Here is a 17,885-nt window from a genome sequence, read left to right as displayed (position 1 = left end):
CAGAAAGTGTAGTGCTAATCAGTAGAGTACCCCACAGAGAAATCCTCCACAATGGTGCTCTCAGAGAACTGGGTAAGAAATCTTGTCTTTGTGGGCAAAACCTGGGACAGCCAGATTGGCTGATGGAGGAACTCGGCAGCCAAAGAAGTGAGTCAACACACAGCTGCCAAGAGATTTCCTAGTCCCATCATTTTCATTGTTATTCATGGCCAAAATATTATAGACAATGTTCTGGATAGTGACCACTATACAATGCTTTCTTTTTACTCCATTTTATTCTCTATTTCTTCCATCTCTAAATATCAGGAGGTTTTTTGGGGGCGTGGGGAGGAGTGGTTTAAAGGTAGTTCAAAGGCAGTCCAAACAAAGGTAATGGGATTATTAGAAGCCATGTTCACACCCTATAGAGACCTGACTAGAACACGAAGGGACATTACCCAGGGAACCTATATACGAAGAATATTGGTCTTATGATATAACCTCCAGAAGCAGTAGCTGGATGTGTCATTGAGCTGCCCTCCACTGAAAAGGAAGTGAATTTATTAGCATATGTACAGTGAGATGGTTGGATTATATAGGTGAGGACATTTTTGGAATCATACATATAGGGAAAAAATGTGTTTGTGTTGGGCAAAGGATGGACTATAGTGAACAACTGCCATTCTGCTTTTTCAGAATCTCTCTTCTCCTCCTCCACTCACCCCAGTGTCCATGCAGTTATGATGTGGGTCATGTTAGGCAATTTGATCCTCATCCGTCCCTTGGCCCCAGTTGATTGGTCCAGAGTTAAGCATCTAACTAAGCTGAGCCAATCAGAGTACTTCCTGAGAAATCTGCAAACTGCAACCAAGAAAACGAAGCCAGTGTCTTGTTGGATGCCTAGATATTAAGATGTTAAGCTATGGGATTGTCTGAAGTCTTGTTTTTCACCACGTGGACCAGAAGAGCATTGGAAGCCAGAATGGGGGTGGGGAGGACAATGCTGGGGCAGGGCAGGGGATGGAAATGAAGGAGACGGGCAGAAAGTAAGAGAGATAAGTGGAGAGAGAACCTAATGGCTTTTGTGTCTATTAGTTCCAGTTGTTCTTGAGGCATCCTTGTCTTTAGGTTTCAGGTATCTGATTATAAATATATCTTTTTGTTTAAACCAGTTCCTATTCTTCCTGGGTGAGTTCTTCCACTTTTCTGGTTTGACTACTACTGTTTTGCTGAAACTCACACAATGTTATCGTCAGCCTGGACCTCTCTCCTGAACCTCAGACCTGTTTATCCAACTGTCTATTGAACATCTCAACTTGGATGTCCAATTCGTACCTCAAATTCAACATATCCAAAAGAGAATTCATTACCTCCCCACCCCAACCCTCTGTTGAAACTTACCCCTTCTCCTGTGTTCTCTATCTTAGTAAATAGCATCACGGTATCCCTATCACCAAGCTGGGAGTTATCCCAGACTTTTTCCTCCCTCTTACCCCCCATATCCTATAGGTCTAGGTCTCTAAGTCCTGCCAGTTGTAACTCTCCAATATTCTCAATGCTTTCCTGTTCTCTCCACTCCTATTCCCCTACCTCATTCCAATGCCCTGTCATTACTCCTTGCCTTTACTCTCAAATGCCTTCAATCCCTCCTTCCACCCAGCAGCCCAAATCATCCTTCTAATTTCTGGATATGATCACATTTACTCCTCTGTTCAAAATTTCTTCAGTGGCTCCCCACTGTCTTCAGGATAAAATCTGAACTCCAGCAGCTGGGTCACAAATTCACTCATATTACACTCAGATGTGCAATATTATTAGTCTTCTCTCTTTCCTAGAACTGATTTGATCTTGTTCACAATGGCCCCACCCTGCTGGGTAACAGGGGCAGGGGAAACTAAAATTAATCCACTCTGGTAAACTCAGGCAGGTCTAAAAATTTATTTTAGTCAGTCTCTAAGAAATTCAGTAGGTTTGGATGACTCAGTCTTTCAGATTATTTTACCCTTCCCTTTCTCATTTTCAAGATAGCACTTAGTTTTATAGGGATCTCATTGGGGGAAGGGGCACCTTACCCATGTGGTCCTTGGAGTTGTGTCACTTGGTATTTGCTGAGCTATGGTTGGTCTGGTATAAATAGTGAATTACAATCCTGAGAGGTAGCTGTTACTAAAACCATTTTACAGATGAAGAAGCTGAGGCTAAAAGAGGTTGAGTAACTTGCCCAAGATCACAAAGTTAGTTAAATGGCAGAACCAGTAATCAACACCACCCTGATTCTGGTTGGCACTTGGATCTGCATCTAGAATTCCAGAGATAAGTTAACATCGGATTTGGGAGCACTGAGAGACTTCATGGTATAGCTTTAGAGCTGCGCTTATCCATGGGAGAATATGTCCAGTGGAATGAAAAAAGGGTCCACTCAGACCACTTAGGAATCCCTTGCATATGAAGTAGGGTAGGAAGCCCTACCTGATAGCTCCTGCCCAAGCTGATCTTTCTCTTAGGAGAGCTTCTAGGATGGAGGAGTCAGGAGTATCTAGGATGGAGAGTCACGCCTGGTCCTATTCCAGCCAGGGCTGAGCCATCCCTCAGAATACCCCATTCCTCTCTGTCCTAGGCTCCCCCATAGCAGGGTGAAGTACAAACCCCTGACCAGTACTGGGTGGGAACTCAATAAATGTGTCAAAACAACTTATGTTGGCAGAGCTGCTCACACCTCCTGGGGCCAGGGAATGTGGAACCAACTACAGACCCTCTGAAGTGGGGATGCAGAGTCCACACCCAGGTGGGAGTGGACGTGCAGGAGTATAGGGGACTTCCAAGACCAGGAGGTTCGGTCTCCTCCCAGATATTGTATCCCAGTGCCTCCCTCCAGATGATGGGGACAGAGACCTCTCGCAGATATGGAAGGGTGGTCTCCTGGTTAGAGGGGTAGGGCGGCTCTGGCCCTTCTCAGATGTTGGGTGTGCAGATCTTCCGGGTGTTGAAAGTGCAAGAAATCCCCGCAAGTAGGTGGGCCCCGCCCCCTTCACCCCTGGGGAGGGATCCACACTGAGTAGCCCCTTCAGCCCTCTTCCCGCCCCCGCCCCCGCCTGCACAAGGGGCGGGCCAGTCTTCACCCCGGCGCACAACCAATGGCAAGGGAACCTGGCACGGCCAGCCAATTAAATGGCGGCAGCGGCGAGGGATGGCTCCTCCTCCAACAGGCCGCCGGTCGCTGGCCTCCGAGAAGGCGGGGCTCTTTCTCTGTTTTTACTGCCGGCCGAGCCTGGCCGAGCCTGGCCGAGCCCAGCCGGGAGACCAGTCGAGCCCAGCCGAACGTAGCCGAAGGCAGCCGAGCCCAGCCGAACCCCGCGCCCAGACGGCCGCCGCCGCCCGAGCGCTGCCGTGCGAGCAGGCGAGCGGCCTCGGCCGCGGAGGAGGCGCCGCCCCAGAGGGAGGAGGTCCCCGCTCGCCGCAGACCGCCCGCGGCAGAGGCCGCTCCGGTCGCGCCGCGGCGGGAGCGGCCGGCGGAGGCTGCGCTGCCGAGGGGGAGGGCCGGTGGGAGGGGACGTCACCCCTACCCGCCTCCCGCTGCTCCCCGCCCGCAGGCTCCCGAGCAGCAGTCGGCGCCCAGCATCCCGCTGCCCCGGACCCTGCCGCGGGCGCGCACCGGGCTCAACTCAGGTAAGAGGGGCCCTCCCACCACGGGCATGGGGGGCGTTGAAAACCAGAGACGGAGATGAAGAGACATAGACACACACGGAGACACAGAGACACAGCCGGGGAGAAAGAGAGACAGACACAAAGACAGACACACATAAGAGACGCACAGAACTACAGAGACAGACCGCACGGAGAGGGGATAGAGACACGTCCACGGGGACAGACGGACACACAGCGGGGAAGAAAGAGAGACGGAGACACAAGAGACCCATACACACAGAGACAGGGAGAAGGAGACACACAGAGACTGATACAGAGATACACAAAGAAATAGAATGGGAGAGAAACGAGACACAAGAGAGACCTTTAGAGACTCAGAGATGGGGACACAGAGAGAGACAGATATAAAGAGAGCTACAGAGAGACAGACAGGTACACACGGAGGTGGGTATACAGAGGCAGAGGCACAGATCCAGGCAAGGGAACCAAGGGACAGAGTAAGGGCCAGACACACAGACACATGCACCTGACCTGGAGAGACAGTGTCACAGAGAGGTGCACCTAGGTACACAGTCGTAGATAACACAGACCCACACATGCCTGCCAGGCCTCCACAAAGTTCCCTCTGTGTGAGCTGGCGCCTCTGGAGGTCTCCTGGGCTGGCTGGCTGGAGTCCTGAGTCGGGGGAGGTGCCCAGGCCACACCGAAGCTGGTCACAGTGCCCATCCGTCAAGGCCTTGGGCTTCCTCAATCCCACCCACTCACACAGTTCTTCTGAGGGCTGGATGTTCAGTGGGCAGGGCCAGGCCATGCCCACTGGTCAAAAGGAGAATGAGATATAGGCTGCTTAGTGCAGCTTCCCCACGGTAGCCACACCCCCATCCAGATGCCCAGAGCCAGGTGTTGGCTCTGTGGGGTACTGAGGCCTGCTGGGAGGCCAGAGGTGTGGGTGCGGGCTGTCTTCTCTACGCCTCTCTTCCTAGGCCTAACCCCACCCCTTCCTCCTCACCACGCTTTGCCTTTGCTCTGTACCCCGCACAGGCTCAGAACTGCAGGCGGACGTCTTCACTGTCCGGGAATCATTGAGTGTGTGGACAGGACAGCCTCCTTGGAAGGCCGGCTATACCGGAGTCCCGCCTCGGCATGGGCCTTGCCATTGAGGCAGCTTCTCAGTCTGTGCTTGTCTGAGGGTGCTGCCCATCATGGGGGCAGCCATCTCCCAGGGGGCCCTCATCGCCATCATCTGCAACGGCCTCGTAGGCTTCTTGCTGCTGCTGCTCTGGGTCATTCTCTGCTGGGCCTGCCACTCCCGCTCTGCCAACATCGACTCCCTCTCCGAATCCAGTCCCAACTCCAGCCCTGGCCCCTGTCCTGAGAAGGCGCCCCCGCCCCAGAAGCTCAGCCATGAAGGCAGCTACCTGCTGCAGCCCTGAAGGCCCCTGGCCTAGCCCAGAGTCTGGGACTTAAGTCCACCCCACTTGGAACCTGGAATCGGGATCCCAGGGTCCAGCCAGCCTGGGGTCCAGAACTCAGGAGTCCAGCCTGTCTGGAGCTGGACCCAGCAGCCCAGAGTCTGGTCGGCCTGGCTCCAAGAGGGGCTCTGCTGGCCCTTGGTAGACAGGCCTGGGGTCGGGGTTCATGAGTTGGTGCTAGGGCCAGGGCCATCTGGACTCTGCTCCATCCCAGCGGTCGGGGCTGGGTCCACCGCCCCCTAGGCCAAGCGCCTCCAGGCCCTCGAGGGTGGGGAAGCAATCCATGGCAATAATGGGAGGGTGTCCAGGCTGGGCCCCTTCTCTGGTCCTCCTACTGTTTGCTGGATAATAAATGGAACTATGGCTCTACCCTGAGATTTTCTCCTCTTCCTGGGGGCCTTGCTGTAGCAGAATGAAAGGTGGGCTTCCAGACACAAGTTTATTTGCGCAAAGTAGGAGGGGGTAATGGTGGTTGAGGGCCAAGTCCTGGGGTGAGGTGCTGGGACCAGGGCTGGAGCAGGGTGGTGAGGGCAGGTGCTGGGACCTGATCAGGGGTGCAGTCACACACATACTGGGCTGGGGTACCAGGGTCAGGTGCTACAAGTATGGGGTTCAAGACATGGGCCAGGCCCTGGGGCCAGGCCCTCAGGTCTTGGGTTTTACTTCCCTCACCAGGTTCAGCAGTTTGTCCAGTTTTGCGATCTCCACAGCTGGACCCTTCTGCACTTCCTGGCCCTTCTTTTCCTGGGGAGAAGGGAAGTACACATGGGGGAGGAATGGTGAGGGATGGGCCACCTCTCTCTACTTCCCAGCACCACCTCCTGAGCCCAGCTTAGGCATCTGTGCCACGCCTCTCTCCTTCCCAGTTAGATTCCAGACCCCTGCCTGCCGCCCCCAAGTCCCCCAGGATCCTTCCCCATCCCAGGTTGGGTGGCAGGGGCCCAGCTGAGGCCTTCAAGAGACATCCAGCTGTGTTTCTGAACCTCAGATCAACATAGGATCCTTATGCTGGGAGGATTGGGGGAAGCCAGGAAGAGCTGTAGCCCAGGGCCTCTAACTGTTGGGAGCAGCCTTCCCACAGGAAGGTCCCAGGCTGAGTCCTAACACGGAGCTAAGAGGTGTGTGTTTGTGGAGGGAAAAGAGTGTGGACAAAGCCACAGGTGCCCTCACCTAGTACTGTTACCTAGCACTTTCAGGCCAGGTTGGGAGTGGGGCACCTTTTGGGACCAGGCCCGCTGTGTCAGACATACCCAGGGTGGGGGCAGGTGTCAGGAGACCCAGGAGGGCTGATGGGGTATCCCGTGTGATTCCAGATGTCCTTGGCTGGGACTGTCCCTCAGAAGAGCGGGTCCTGAATTTATGACCCCTCACCCCTGCCTACAGGGCACTCTAATCCTTTAGCTGGTAAGCTGGGCCCTGAGAAAAAGAGAGCTGGGACACTGGGGTATGTGTCACTCAGGCCCTGAGAGCTCCCTGGCAGACCAGCACCAGTGCCATCCTCCCTTCTGTCCAGGTGGTGGGGTGTGGGCTAGTCTGGGGCAGCTGCCATTTCCTGCCTTCCCTTTGTGCCCGGGCCCCCGTGCTCTCAGCCACCTGTGCCCACTGGCACCTGCCCCAGCCTTGCCTGCTGAGGGCCCAGCCTGGATCTGGCCCGGGCTGTGAGGTGGGAGGAGAATGCAGGGCCAGCAGGCCCCTTCCTGGCCCCATCTTGGCTGCTGACACCCTGTGGAACTCAGATTTCCTCCTGGCGTGACCCCTGCGCCTGTTCCCAAGTCTGTCTCCTCCTCCCCGTGCGGCCCAGTGCCTTTGCCACTCCCCGGCTCACCTCTACATTCCTGAGGCAGAGGACAAAGATGTCTTTTTCTCTCTCTTCCCCCTCTCCCTCCCAAATTAACCTTGTGTTCTCTTCTTGCCCTCACCTCATCTCCTGGGAGTCAGGAGACCTGGCTTTTAGTTCCAGCTTTGTCATTAACTCCCTATATGACTTTGGGCAAGTTCTGCCCAAACTGTTTATATCTATACAGTGGTTGGGGAAAGTAGGCCTTGACCTTTGACAAGTTGGCTCTGACACCAATCCTGGGAAGCTCCTTGGGCTTGGAAGTCGGGCCTCTGTGGCCAAGCCCTCTTGGGAAGATCAGGGAGACTGCAGCCTGCAGAGAGGGGCGGTAGGGATGCCCAGAGGACTTCCTTTGGCCAGAATCACTCGGCTGCTGATAGAGTCAGGTGGCGATTTCACAGGAACTGCCAATCCACCTAAGAACTAGCCCCCAGCTATCACCTGCTCAGGTCCTCTGATTCCCAGGTACCCGTGTCCTCAGGTCCTCAGAGATATAGATGCTGAGCCTTGCTCTGAGAGGAGTTGGGACTGTAGGAGATCCTTGCATCCCTGGGTCAAAGTGGGCAGGGCAGGCCCCCACCCAGATCTACTGCCTTCAAGGTGTGATGGTTATACCCCAGCCCCAAGGGGTCACCACCTTCCCTCCCACAGGGCTGTCCAGCTCTCCTAGCTCAAGCCTGGGTTTCTCTCCTCACTAAATTAAGAACAGATTTTATCTGTTCCACAAATTGTACTGCCTTCTTCCGCATCCTTGAGGCCAGCTAGCTGGGCTTAGCAGAGAGTTTTAGACCACACCCAACCCCCGCCCCCCATCCCATCCCATCCCATCCCGTCCCACCCCCAGCCCACCATAGCCTCTGGGCCACAGCTGCAGGCACTCAGCAGCCTTCTGAGTATTTATAGCCAAGTCCACCCCCTCCCCCAGCTGGCTACAATTACAGGCCCGGCCAAACTCCCAGCCCTTGCCTCCCTGGCCCTGGTGGGGAATAGGCCAGGCTGGCCTGAGAGGGTTAGTGCGGTGGCCCCTGCCTTGGTAGGGGCACCGGGGGGCAGGTGTCAGCAGTTGAAAGAGACAGGCCCCTGCCCTTGCCTCAAACTGCAAGTAAATGCCTCAAACTGCAACCAGGGGATACAGTCATCAGGGCAACATGACCCAGCTCCAGCCCAGCTCTGATCCTGGGCCAGAACCTGTCAGGAAGCAAATTCCATTTTCTCTCCTAGCGCCCAAATGGACAGGACTGGGCTCTAGGTTTTGGGACGCTGGATTTTTAAGTTGGACCTTTGGGCTCTGGATTCTAAGGCCTGGGTTCTTAAGTCTGAATTGGGACTCTCAGAGCTAGACTTTGAGGTCATGGCTCTGGTCTCGGTGGCCTGTATTCAGGGCCCTTGGGCTCTGGGCAGGGTCTCCGGATCATTAGAGATTCCAGAAAGGTACCAGAGCTCAAAAGGAGGACTGCCTAGATGCTGACCTAGTTACCCTCCTCATGGCTCATTTCCTACTTCCCGTGTGGACCCGCAGCTCCCAGTTCAGCATCCCTGTGCAAGCCCAGCCAATGAAGCAGAAACTAAGCCTCAAGCCCCTGCCTGCATGACACCAAACAAGCCACTGATGCCCGTGTGCTTCCCCCAGGCTTCGGATCCTCAGAGTCACCTGCTTACCTGATGTCTCCACCTGGGGGCCCCACAGGTAACTCAGATTCAGCATGTCAGAACTGATCTGTCTCCTACTTCTCCTGTGCTCCTCACTTGGGCAATGACACCACGCTTACCCTGGGTCTCCAAAGCCAGAAACCTGGGGGCCACCCCCTGGCTCCTCCCCTTTCTCTCAAACCCCTGCCATCCTGGAGACTTTCTCTCATGGCAGCCCGAACTCCCCAAAACCGTACCTTCGGCATCTTGCGCAAATTGGGTGAGAGCTTGAGGCAGGTGACGTGCCCACGATCATCGCCCACAATGATGATGGGGTGGATGGGGTTGAACTGCACGTGGGTGAGCTTGTTCTTCTTTTGGGCCACCACAGGCTGGTTGCATATGGCCTCGTACTTGTTGATGGACAAGTCAAACACGTGGGTCTGTGAAGAGGTGGGTGTCAGCACACTCGGGGAAACGAGACCCCTGTCGCCCACCTCAGAGTAACTGCCCCTGAACTTTCTGGGGAAAGGTGACAGAAGCCTAGGCAGTGTGAGAGGCAATTTGTGTCTCTGTTTGTTTTTCCTGTGGTTGAGGGAATGCGGATAAAACGTTTAGGAAAAAATGTAAGTCTATGCAGAATTAACACTAAGAGCAGCTGCCATTTATGGAGCACTTACTATGTACTAGACTCTGGGCAAGCATGTTACATGGTTGCATCATCGAATTATAATCTTCACAGCCACTCTATAAGGTAGGTTCTGTTATTATCCCCATTTTATAAATGAAGAGAAAGAGGCTCTTAAGGCTAACTTGCCAGTAAGTGGCAGAGCCAGGTTTTCTACCAACTAATATACGTCAGGTGTTCAGACAGTGCATGTCATAAAGGTGCTCAACAGGGACTTCCCTGGTGGCACAGCGGATAAGACTCCGCGCTCCCAATGCAGGGGGCCCGGGTTCGATCCCTGGTCAGGGAACTGGATCCCACATGTATGCCGCAACGAAGAGTTCGCATGCCACAACTAAGGAGCTGGTGAGCTGCAACTAAGGAGCTGGCCTGCTGCAACTAAGACTGGGCGCAACCAAATAAATAAATATAAAATAAAATAAAATAAAACTGTTTAAAAAAAAAACGGTGCTCAATAAATGTTTGATCTTATTTTTACCGCATCCTAAGTCCGAACCATTAGCAACTCTTGCCTAGACGACTGTGGCAGCATCCTAACTGGTCTTTCTGCTTCAGCTCTTGCCCTTCTATCATCCATCCTTCATGCAGCAGCCAGACTTACCTTTAAAAAATCTAAAATCCTCCAATAGTCTCCCTGGGCACTCTACAGAAAATCCAGAGTCCTTACTCTAGATTCTTCACTGTCTGCTCTCATCTCAGGCTCTCACCCCTTTGCCTACTAGACCCCAGCCACCCTCCATGCCTGTTTCTTAAACCCTTCCAGCTAATTCTCCCCTCAGGGCATTTGCACTAGCTGTTGCTCTGTCTGGAATGCATCCCTGCATCTTCACCTGGTTGGCTCTTTCTTGTGACTCAGCTCTCCTCTTGAATGTCATCTCTTTAAAGAAAATTTCCCTGACCACTTTATCTAAGAGATCACCGAGTCCTTTTCTTTTACATCACTCTCTCTCATTTTAAAGACATAACAGTTTTGTGAAGATATAACTCACATACTATAAAATTTACCCATTTAAAGTATACAATTCCTCTTTTTTAGTATATTCACAGTTATGTAACCATCACCACAACCAATTTTAGGACATTTTCATCACCCCCAAAAGAACCCTTACACCGATTACCAGTCATTCCCCATTTTCTCCCAACTCCTCTAGCCCTAGGTAACCACACATCTACTTTGTCCCTATAGGTTTGCCTATTCTAGACCTATATAAATGGAATCATACAATGTTTGGTCTTTTGTGACTGGCTTCTTAAACTAAGCATTTTTCAGGGTTCATGCATGATACAGCATGCATCAATACTTCATTCTTTGTTATTACTGAATAACACTCCTTGTGGATATAGTACCTATTGTTTACCCATTCATCAGCTGACAGACATTTGGGTTGTTTCTACTTTTTGGCTGTTATGAATAATGCTGCTACAAACATTGGTATACATACATCATCCTCTTTTAATCTCTGCCTAGCACTTAACACTATTGGGGGTTTTGTTGTTGTTCCTTTTGTCTCTTTCCCTTCACTGGAGCCTAAGTTCTGTGACAGCAGGAACCTGAGTCACCAGGCCCTGGCCTGGAGCTGGGAACCACAGTTGACCCTTGGTTACACATTTGTTCAGCAAATAGATGACTGACTCGAGGGTGATGCCTTAATCACTATATTCTTTTCTGGTAGGTGCTTCTCAGTTTATATCAAAGTCCAAAAGGAAAATGTACCGCATAAGCATTTTCTCACAAACTGTTTCTGAGCTTTCACCAACTCTCATTGTTGCATAGACCCCCTTCCATCTCCCCTTCTCAGACTCAGGTTGCACACTCCCAGGGATGGGGACCTTGTTGCCTTTTAGACACTATTTCAGTCACAGATCAACTCTGGCTCAGAAGTTTTTCCTTACATCAAGTTGGCACCTGCCACCCTGTAGCTCCCTCCCCAGGGCCCTCAGAGAAGATAACTGCTCTTCATGGCATCTTAACCCCCAGAGTGCTCTCTCCTTCAAGGTGAACAGCCCCACTCTCTCCTCCAGGCCTCATGGCATGAATGATCCCTCTTTTGACAGGGCCCTGGGTGGCCTGGCCCTTGAGGATACACAGTCCTTATGTTCTGCCTTCCCCCACCTGACCTGGGCATGGCGTGGGCTCTCCAGGAGGGAGACCTTGAGACAGCTCATCCTACCTTCAGTAGGGGGTCAGCAGGGTCAGGAAGGAGTCACTCACCTTCCCATTGGTGGTGACTGCTGCAAACACAGTGGAAGAGTATGGGGCCCAGGCCACGTCGCCCACGGCTGAATTTAGGTCATAGATGAACATCGGGGTCCTGCAGTGGGGAGGGGTGGAAAGCTCAGGGCACAGAGGGCTCACGGTGCCAGAGCCCCGCCGGCCCCAGCCCAGGGTGGCGCCCGAGGGAGGGCAGGCCCCTCACTGGATGGTGTGGTCCCAGATCTTCACGGTCCAGTCGGAGCTGCAGGACATGAAGACCTTGGTGTGGTAGGGGTTCCAGGACACAGCATCCACTGCCATGCTGTGGGCGTCATAGGTGCTGAGGAAATGGCTGGAGTAGGATTTGGAGCACTGGGGTGAGGGTGGGGAAGCGGGGGTCAGGAGTGAGAGAGGTCAGCAGCCACCACTTCCCTGGGTGCCCTGGAGGGTCAGACCCTGAGATTCCTCTTCTGTCCTCGCCCCACTCACTGTCACAGCTGAGCTGGGGCCAAGCTCTCAGCTGCATTTCTCACCCTCAAAGCAACCAGAGAGAAAGGAGGGGCTTAAGGGGCTAGGCAGGGGAGTCTTCCTGGAGGGTGAGGGAAGTCTGCCCAGAGGATTCCAGGCCTGGCAGAAAAGGCCTTCCCTCCCTGAACCCAGGCAGAGCAGGTGTAAGGGGCCCTGGGGGAGGTGTGGTGTCTCGCTTGTGTCCAGACCAAGGCCTGCGGCCGGGCAGACAGAGTGCTGGATCCACCTGCACATACAAAAGCCTTGCAGCAGTGATAAACATCCCACCTTGCCCAGGTGAGAGCAGGTACAGAGCCAGAAGCAAGTCCCAATCTCACGATTTCTCACTCGTTTTCTTGCCCTGACCAGCAGGCCCCTCACACCCTCCCTCCAGGAGACTGAGTGGCCAACTAGCCTCTCCCTCTCTCCCCCACGGCCACTGGGAGCAGGGGAGGGCGGGTGAGGACCTCTTTTGCATTCAGACCAGCTCTGCCTGGGCCTCAGGGGCTCCTGGGAGGCGGCCTGTAATTAACATTCTGAGGCTCTGAGCCTAAGAAAAGCTTGCAGCAGAGCTATTTCTGGGTGGATGAAGGTTCAGAAGGATGTTCACCCACTAACACTGAGACTTGGCTGAAACTGGCCCTGAAGTTCCATCCCGCTGCCGGCTGGGATGAACCCGGTACTCAGAGATAAATTTTCTTGTTACCTGGCCTTGGAAGCTCAGCTCAAGTTCAGATCTCCTCCAGGAAGTCTCCCCAGAATGTTCCAAGCCCCCCAACCTCCACTCCCAGCTCTACCTCCTCCACTACCAGGAAGGGAGCAGGACCCAGAGGGAAGGATGCTGGGCTGGGCCAAAGTCACCCTCTAGATTCTCCATCCCCTTTCCTGCACTCAGCCACTCTTCCCGCCACCCAAGCAGGCCAAGAAATGCATTCTGTTCCAGCAAGAAGCCTTCCAGAACTGATGAGCCCTAAGATCTGTCCGAATAGGATCTGTTGAGAACGATAAGCTCCCAGGTCTAAGAGGCCCTGTAAGGAGCTGGCATTGAGGGCAGTGCTGCCTCACCTTGTAGATTTTCCCCTCCTCTGTGCCCACTAGGAACAGGTAGTCGATCTCTTTGTGGAAGTCAAAGGCAGTGCCACAGCCTTGGGAGGAGAGGGAACAGCTTTAGGCCAGTACTGGGAGGGAGGCTCCCAGCACCTCCTCTACCCAGGATGGCCTGAGCCCAAGTGCTTGTGAGGGAGGGCTGGGGCCAGCCAGGCAAACAGAAACCGGGCCTCTGGACTGCAGCTTGTCCCGGGCAGTTGGGACGCTGCAAACGGGCCAGGGCTTCTGCAGACAGGAATGGGGCCTGGATAAACAAGGCAGGGATTGAGTTAAACAGGGTCAGGGTCAGGGTAAACAGGGACAGGGTCTGCAAACAGGGATATGGTCTGTGCAAACAGGGTTATAGTCTGCATCAACAGGGGAGGAATTGAGTAAACAGGGAGAGGATCTGGGTAAACAGGGGCCTGATCTGCATAAACAGGGAGTGTCTGCAAATGGCCAAGGGCTGGGTGCACTGGGCCAGGCTTTCTCATTACCTCCGGTCAGGCACAAGTGGAGGCACGGTGCGGTGTGGCAGAAAGAGGGAGGACCAGAGACCTCATGGGCTGGGGTGACGTGGCCAGGCGTGGATGTGAGGGGCTGGGGCTCTTACCCACTGTGTGTATCTGCAAGCCCTCGAGACCCTCGGTCGTGCTGTTCTCCACCTTCAGCTTGATGACATCTGTGTGAACCAGCTCGCTCTGCAGTCACACAGGGAGGGGGAAGCACATGGGTGGGGCTGGACCGGCAAGGTTGGGGGTTCCTCTGTCATTCAGCTCCCCCCACACCCTATCTCCACCCCTGCATGACCCTTTCTGGGAAACAGGCACCTTCACGAGCGTCCAAGACACGATCCTGCCATCAGATGATACAGAGAAGAAGTTAAGGTTGTGGTCCATGTCATCCTTCTGCCACTTGACCTGAAACATCCCAAACTGTGAGCTCTAGGGCGTTGGGTTAGGGCCCCTCAAGAACCCATCTGAGGTCCAGAAGCCAGTTCTGGGAGCCCATATCCCCGAGTCCCCTGATTTCCCCGCCTTCCCTCCTTCCATTCATTCCTCTCTCCCTGAGCATCCTGAGGCAACTGGCCAGTCGGAACACTGCCCAGTGTCCCGGCTCAGCACTGGAGGTGACCGGTTCCTCGAGTTTTAGGAGCCCAGTTGTAAGAAGGCAGTGGCTCTGGGTTTGACCTCCTTACAGGGCCTGGGAAGGACAGAGCCCATCAACCAGCTTCCTCATTTACAAAACAGGAACCATAATAGCATGGGCTTGTTGTAAGGAATAAATGAATGTGAAGCCCTTAGGTCAGAACATTGCAAATATGAAGTGTTCAATAAATATTATTAGCTAATATCCTCAGTATTACCATCATGCTAGGAATCAGGGTGGCAAGGCTCTTGGGGGGCTTTTTCCTGCTTCCTTGGGTGGTGGGGAGGAGCAGCCTCCCCCCACCACCCTCCCCATCCGGGCTTGGCCTTTCTCTAGGCGGCTCTCTTCTGTTCCCAACTTCACTTCACCACTAGCCCCTGCTTCCAGAATCTTGCTCCCAAATCTCAGACGTGAGTTGCATTCCTCCATCTGCAAATTGGGGTTAATAATCCTGCCCCACCCATCTTCTCCGGGCTGGAAGCAAACATATGCGAAAGTGTTTGGGAGACAGAGCTGTTGTCTTATGAAGATGACATGCTTGAGGCTCAAGTTTCTGTTGCCAGATGTGGAGGCCTGGCCAAGCCATGTCCGGGAGAGCTGGGGCAGGGCTGGGTGCCCAGATCTTTCCACCCTCCAGTTCCCTCCAGGCCTCCTGTGCTGGGGCCACTGTCCCTTCCCCCTGTCACAAGGAGAGGCCCAGTGAGGGAGGACAGGAACCCAGGGCTGCTGCCGGTAACCACAGTTGTCACCTGGCCCTCGAGGGGTTTGTGTAGCCCGGAGGGGATTGCTTTTCCAGGGCCACGTCCCAGGCCTGGCTGGTCAGAGCTGCAGGAGGGCAGACCCAGTCCTGTCTGGGTCTGTCTGGGCAGGCTGCTCTTTTGTGCTTTCACTGGGGGTCCTAGAACACCACAGAGCTTGTGAGGCACAAGTCAGAGCAGCCCTGATGCTGAGACCACTTCCTCTTCTGTGTAAAGGCAGTCCCTTTAAAGGGGGGAGGGGACAGGGGGTGTCAAAGGCCAGGCTGTAAGAGGCACGAGGGAGCTGCCAAGGGAAGCGTTTAATGAGCGGCCGCCAGCGTGCACGGAAATTGTATTTCACACCCCACTTAGCAGCAGCCTGATGCCCAGTTGGGGGGTGGTGTGTGTGCATATGCAAGTGAGCATGTACGTGTGTGTGCGCGCGTGTGTGTGCAAGTCACACACGTGCTCCTGGGGTCGAGGTGGGAGGGTAGGAATAAAGAGGGCCAAGAGGGGGGCAGGTGGAAGTGGGGTTAAGAGAATGCATGAATGCCCAGGAAGCAGGTGGTAGGGAGGAGACGGAGGCCTGTTTCACCGATCCCTTCTCTTTTGCCTTATCTGATTAGGGCAGGCGTGTTTGACCCCAGGGGTCTGCTCGGATCCTTCCTGCCCCCTTCCCTTCCCCGGTGTAGCACAGAATACACACACACACACACACACACGCACACCCTGCAGAGTGTTGTGGTTGAGGCTTCACAGCGGGGCCTGAACACGGCTGCACTACCCAGACCCCAGGGGTCTGCTCGGATCCTTCCTGCCCCCTTCCCTTCCCCGGTGTAGCACAGAATACACACACACACACACACACGCACACCCTGCAGAGTGTTGTGGTTGAGGCTTCACAGCGGGGCCTGAACACGGCTGCACTACCCAGATGGGCTCCCCTGGGAGGTAGCCTGTGCCATGGAACAGGAACCCAGTCTCCTTCGGACAGACAGTTCTCTCCCTGGCTCCAAAACCTTCCATGGCTCCCCGCTGCCAACAGAACAAAGTCCTTCTGCCCCCAGCCTGGCATTTGAGACCTAAAACAACCCATCTCGTTCCTCCCAAGACACAGTCCCGTTGAGAAGGACTTAGACCCTGATGTCTCTGACACCTCATTCGTCAGCCTGGCTCTTCTTCAAGCTCCAGGATATACAGCCAACTGCCTGTAGGACACCTCCTCCTCTGGCTTCTTATATTAACTTCTGCCAGAAATCCATGGATTTCCTACTGGGTCTCCCAAGCCGGAGTCCCAGGCAATGTCACCAATTTTTCCTTTTCACCATATCCAATCAGTCGTTTCCTGTTCTTGATTTTACTGCCTCGACAGCTCTCAACCCTACCTCCTCATTTTTATCTCCACTGCCCCTGTTGTAGCTCAGGCTTCAAGATCTCTCATGCTGCGGCCAGAGGGCATCTCCAAGACACTACCTGACTGTGGGACTTCTTTGCCCCAAACCCTCTGATGGTTGGGCAGTGATTTTCAAACTCTGCTGGAACAAACTCTTAGGAGCCTTGTGAAAGTAGCTCAGGGGACGCAGGGAGTGATAACAGGGGACCCTCAAGCAATCAGGACCCTGATCCTACCAGATCAGCCCCACTCTCGTCTTATTAATACATCGGGCTTCTGTACTGACACTTCATTTGAGACCACTAACATGCAAAGTCCAAGCTTCCTACTTGCTAGAGAAGCCCACTCACGACTGAGCTCCCGTATGTTTCTCAGGAGTCCCTCACACTGAGCCCCACGCGGTGTGTTGTTGCTCAGCAGGCCCCTCTGCTTGATGCCCGTGTCTTTCCAGTGCACGTGTGACCCCTTTGTACCCTTCTCCATCTAACGAATACTTCCTCATTCTTCACGATTCAGCTTAGGTGCTGCTTCCTTTAGGAAGACCTCCCTGGCCCTCTGGCCCCTGGTCTCCATCCCAGACAATCTGGACAATCCTCAGCGCCCCCATGAGCCCTCCTTAGCACACTCCGTATCCTGCTCAGCTGTGGCTGCCGTATCCAGACACCAAGCCCTGAGCATCCTCAGCTCCCAGAGGAGAGAACAGGTAGGAGTTGATGAATGAATGGATGAATGAGGAAGCAGGGAGGGAATGAGAGCAAAAGAAGAGAACAGGAAGTCATTAAAGGAGTGAGAGGCAGGCCCCTCCCATGTCGCAAGCCCTGATTCCAGCCAAGAACTCTGAGTCTTCGGTTTTGCAAAGGCAGCAGCCCTGTTTTCCCGACAGGATGGTGGGAGAACAGAAGGCCACCCCGTCCAGTGTCCCTGGCACCCACCCAGCGAAGGGGAAACTGTGTCTCCTGCACACCCTCCTTCTCTCTCCAACCTGCGATTTGATTCAGAGAACAGAGCAGAGTGGGAGTAGGGTAGCTGGCCTTGGCCCCTCGCCCTCTCCTGGGCTTGAGGAGGATAGTCAGGCCACCCGGAGATGCTCCGTGCTTGGCCCTGGGCTGTCTGCCCGTGCTCGGAAAGCCGGGCCGGGGCTGGTGTTGGTTCAGTTTGATCAAAGCGAGTCTTTTCTCCTCACCCTGGGCTTTAAAGTCTCTGCAGACACTCTCCCCGTGTCTGGAGACTTCCGCGGGCCTGGACGCGATGAATGGGGAGGTGGGCTTTTCAGAGGAGAGAACTCCTGAGGCTGCGGGTCTGGCTTTGGTCGAGAACTGTGGGGAGGGTGTTTCGGGGGAGGGGATGCCCCAGCTCTGGGTAAAGCATGAAGCTGAGAGGCCACCATAGCCCCAGTGACTAGGTAATGGTCCCATTCTATGCCTGTCTGGAGAAGATGGGTGTTACACAGAAGCCTCAGGGACAGACGTCACCTACCAGGCCTTACAGCCCCACGAAGAAGGCAGAGAACGGGCAGTGCCTACCCCTGTCTGGGAGTTCCCCAAATCTAGCCCAGATGGCAGAAGAGAG

General features: G+C 54.3%; 2 protein-coding genes across 2 annotated transcripts in view; one reads left to right on the top strand and one right to left on the bottom strand.

Annotated features, from left to right (window-relative positions):
* Positions 1-3,441: 3,441 nt before the first annotated feature.
* On the top strand, positions 3,442-5,465 carry ENHO (energy homeostasis associated). The gene is made up of 2 exons (XM_007100725.4): positions 3,442-3,645; positions 4,666-5,465. Exon 2 carries the CDS (start codon positions 4,827-4,829, stop codon positions 5,055-5,057), a length of 231 nt encoding a protein of 76 aa, XP_007100787.2. The 5' UTR covers positions 3,442-3,645; positions 4,666-4,826; the 3' UTR covers positions 5,058-5,465.
* Positions 5,466-5,521: 56 nt separating this feature from the next.
* The window catches only part of DNAI1 (dynein axonemal intermediate chain 1), a 61,823-nt gene continuing 49,459 nt past the window's right edge, over positions 5,522-17,885 (bottom strand). Inside the window, exons 14-20 of the mRNA XM_007100726.2 lie at positions 13,868-13,957; positions 13,651-13,738; positions 13,017-13,096; positions 11,668-11,816; positions 11,463-11,562; positions 8,820-9,005; positions 5,522-5,840 (exon numbers count right to left, since the gene is read on the bottom strand). Coding sequence (XP_007100788.1) covers positions 5,742-5,840; positions 8,820-9,005; positions 11,463-11,562; positions 11,668-11,816; positions 13,017-13,096; positions 13,651-13,738; positions 13,868-13,957 — 792 coding nt within the window. The 3' untranslated portion in view covers positions 5,522-5,741. The remainder of the gene's footprint in view (positions 5,841-8,819; positions 9,006-11,462; positions 11,563-11,667; positions 11,817-13,016; positions 13,097-13,650; positions 13,739-13,867; positions 13,958-17,885) is intronic.

The sequence above is a fragment of the Physeter macrocephalus genome, chromosome 9 (assembly GCF_002837175.3).
Source record: "Physeter macrocephalus isolate SW-GA chromosome 9, ASM283717v5, whole genome shotgun sequence".
Lineage (NCBI taxonomy): Eukaryota > Metazoa > Chordata > Mammalia > Artiodactyla > Physeteridae > Physeter > Physeter macrocephalus.
This window is presented reverse-complemented; position numbering and strand designations above follow the sequence as displayed.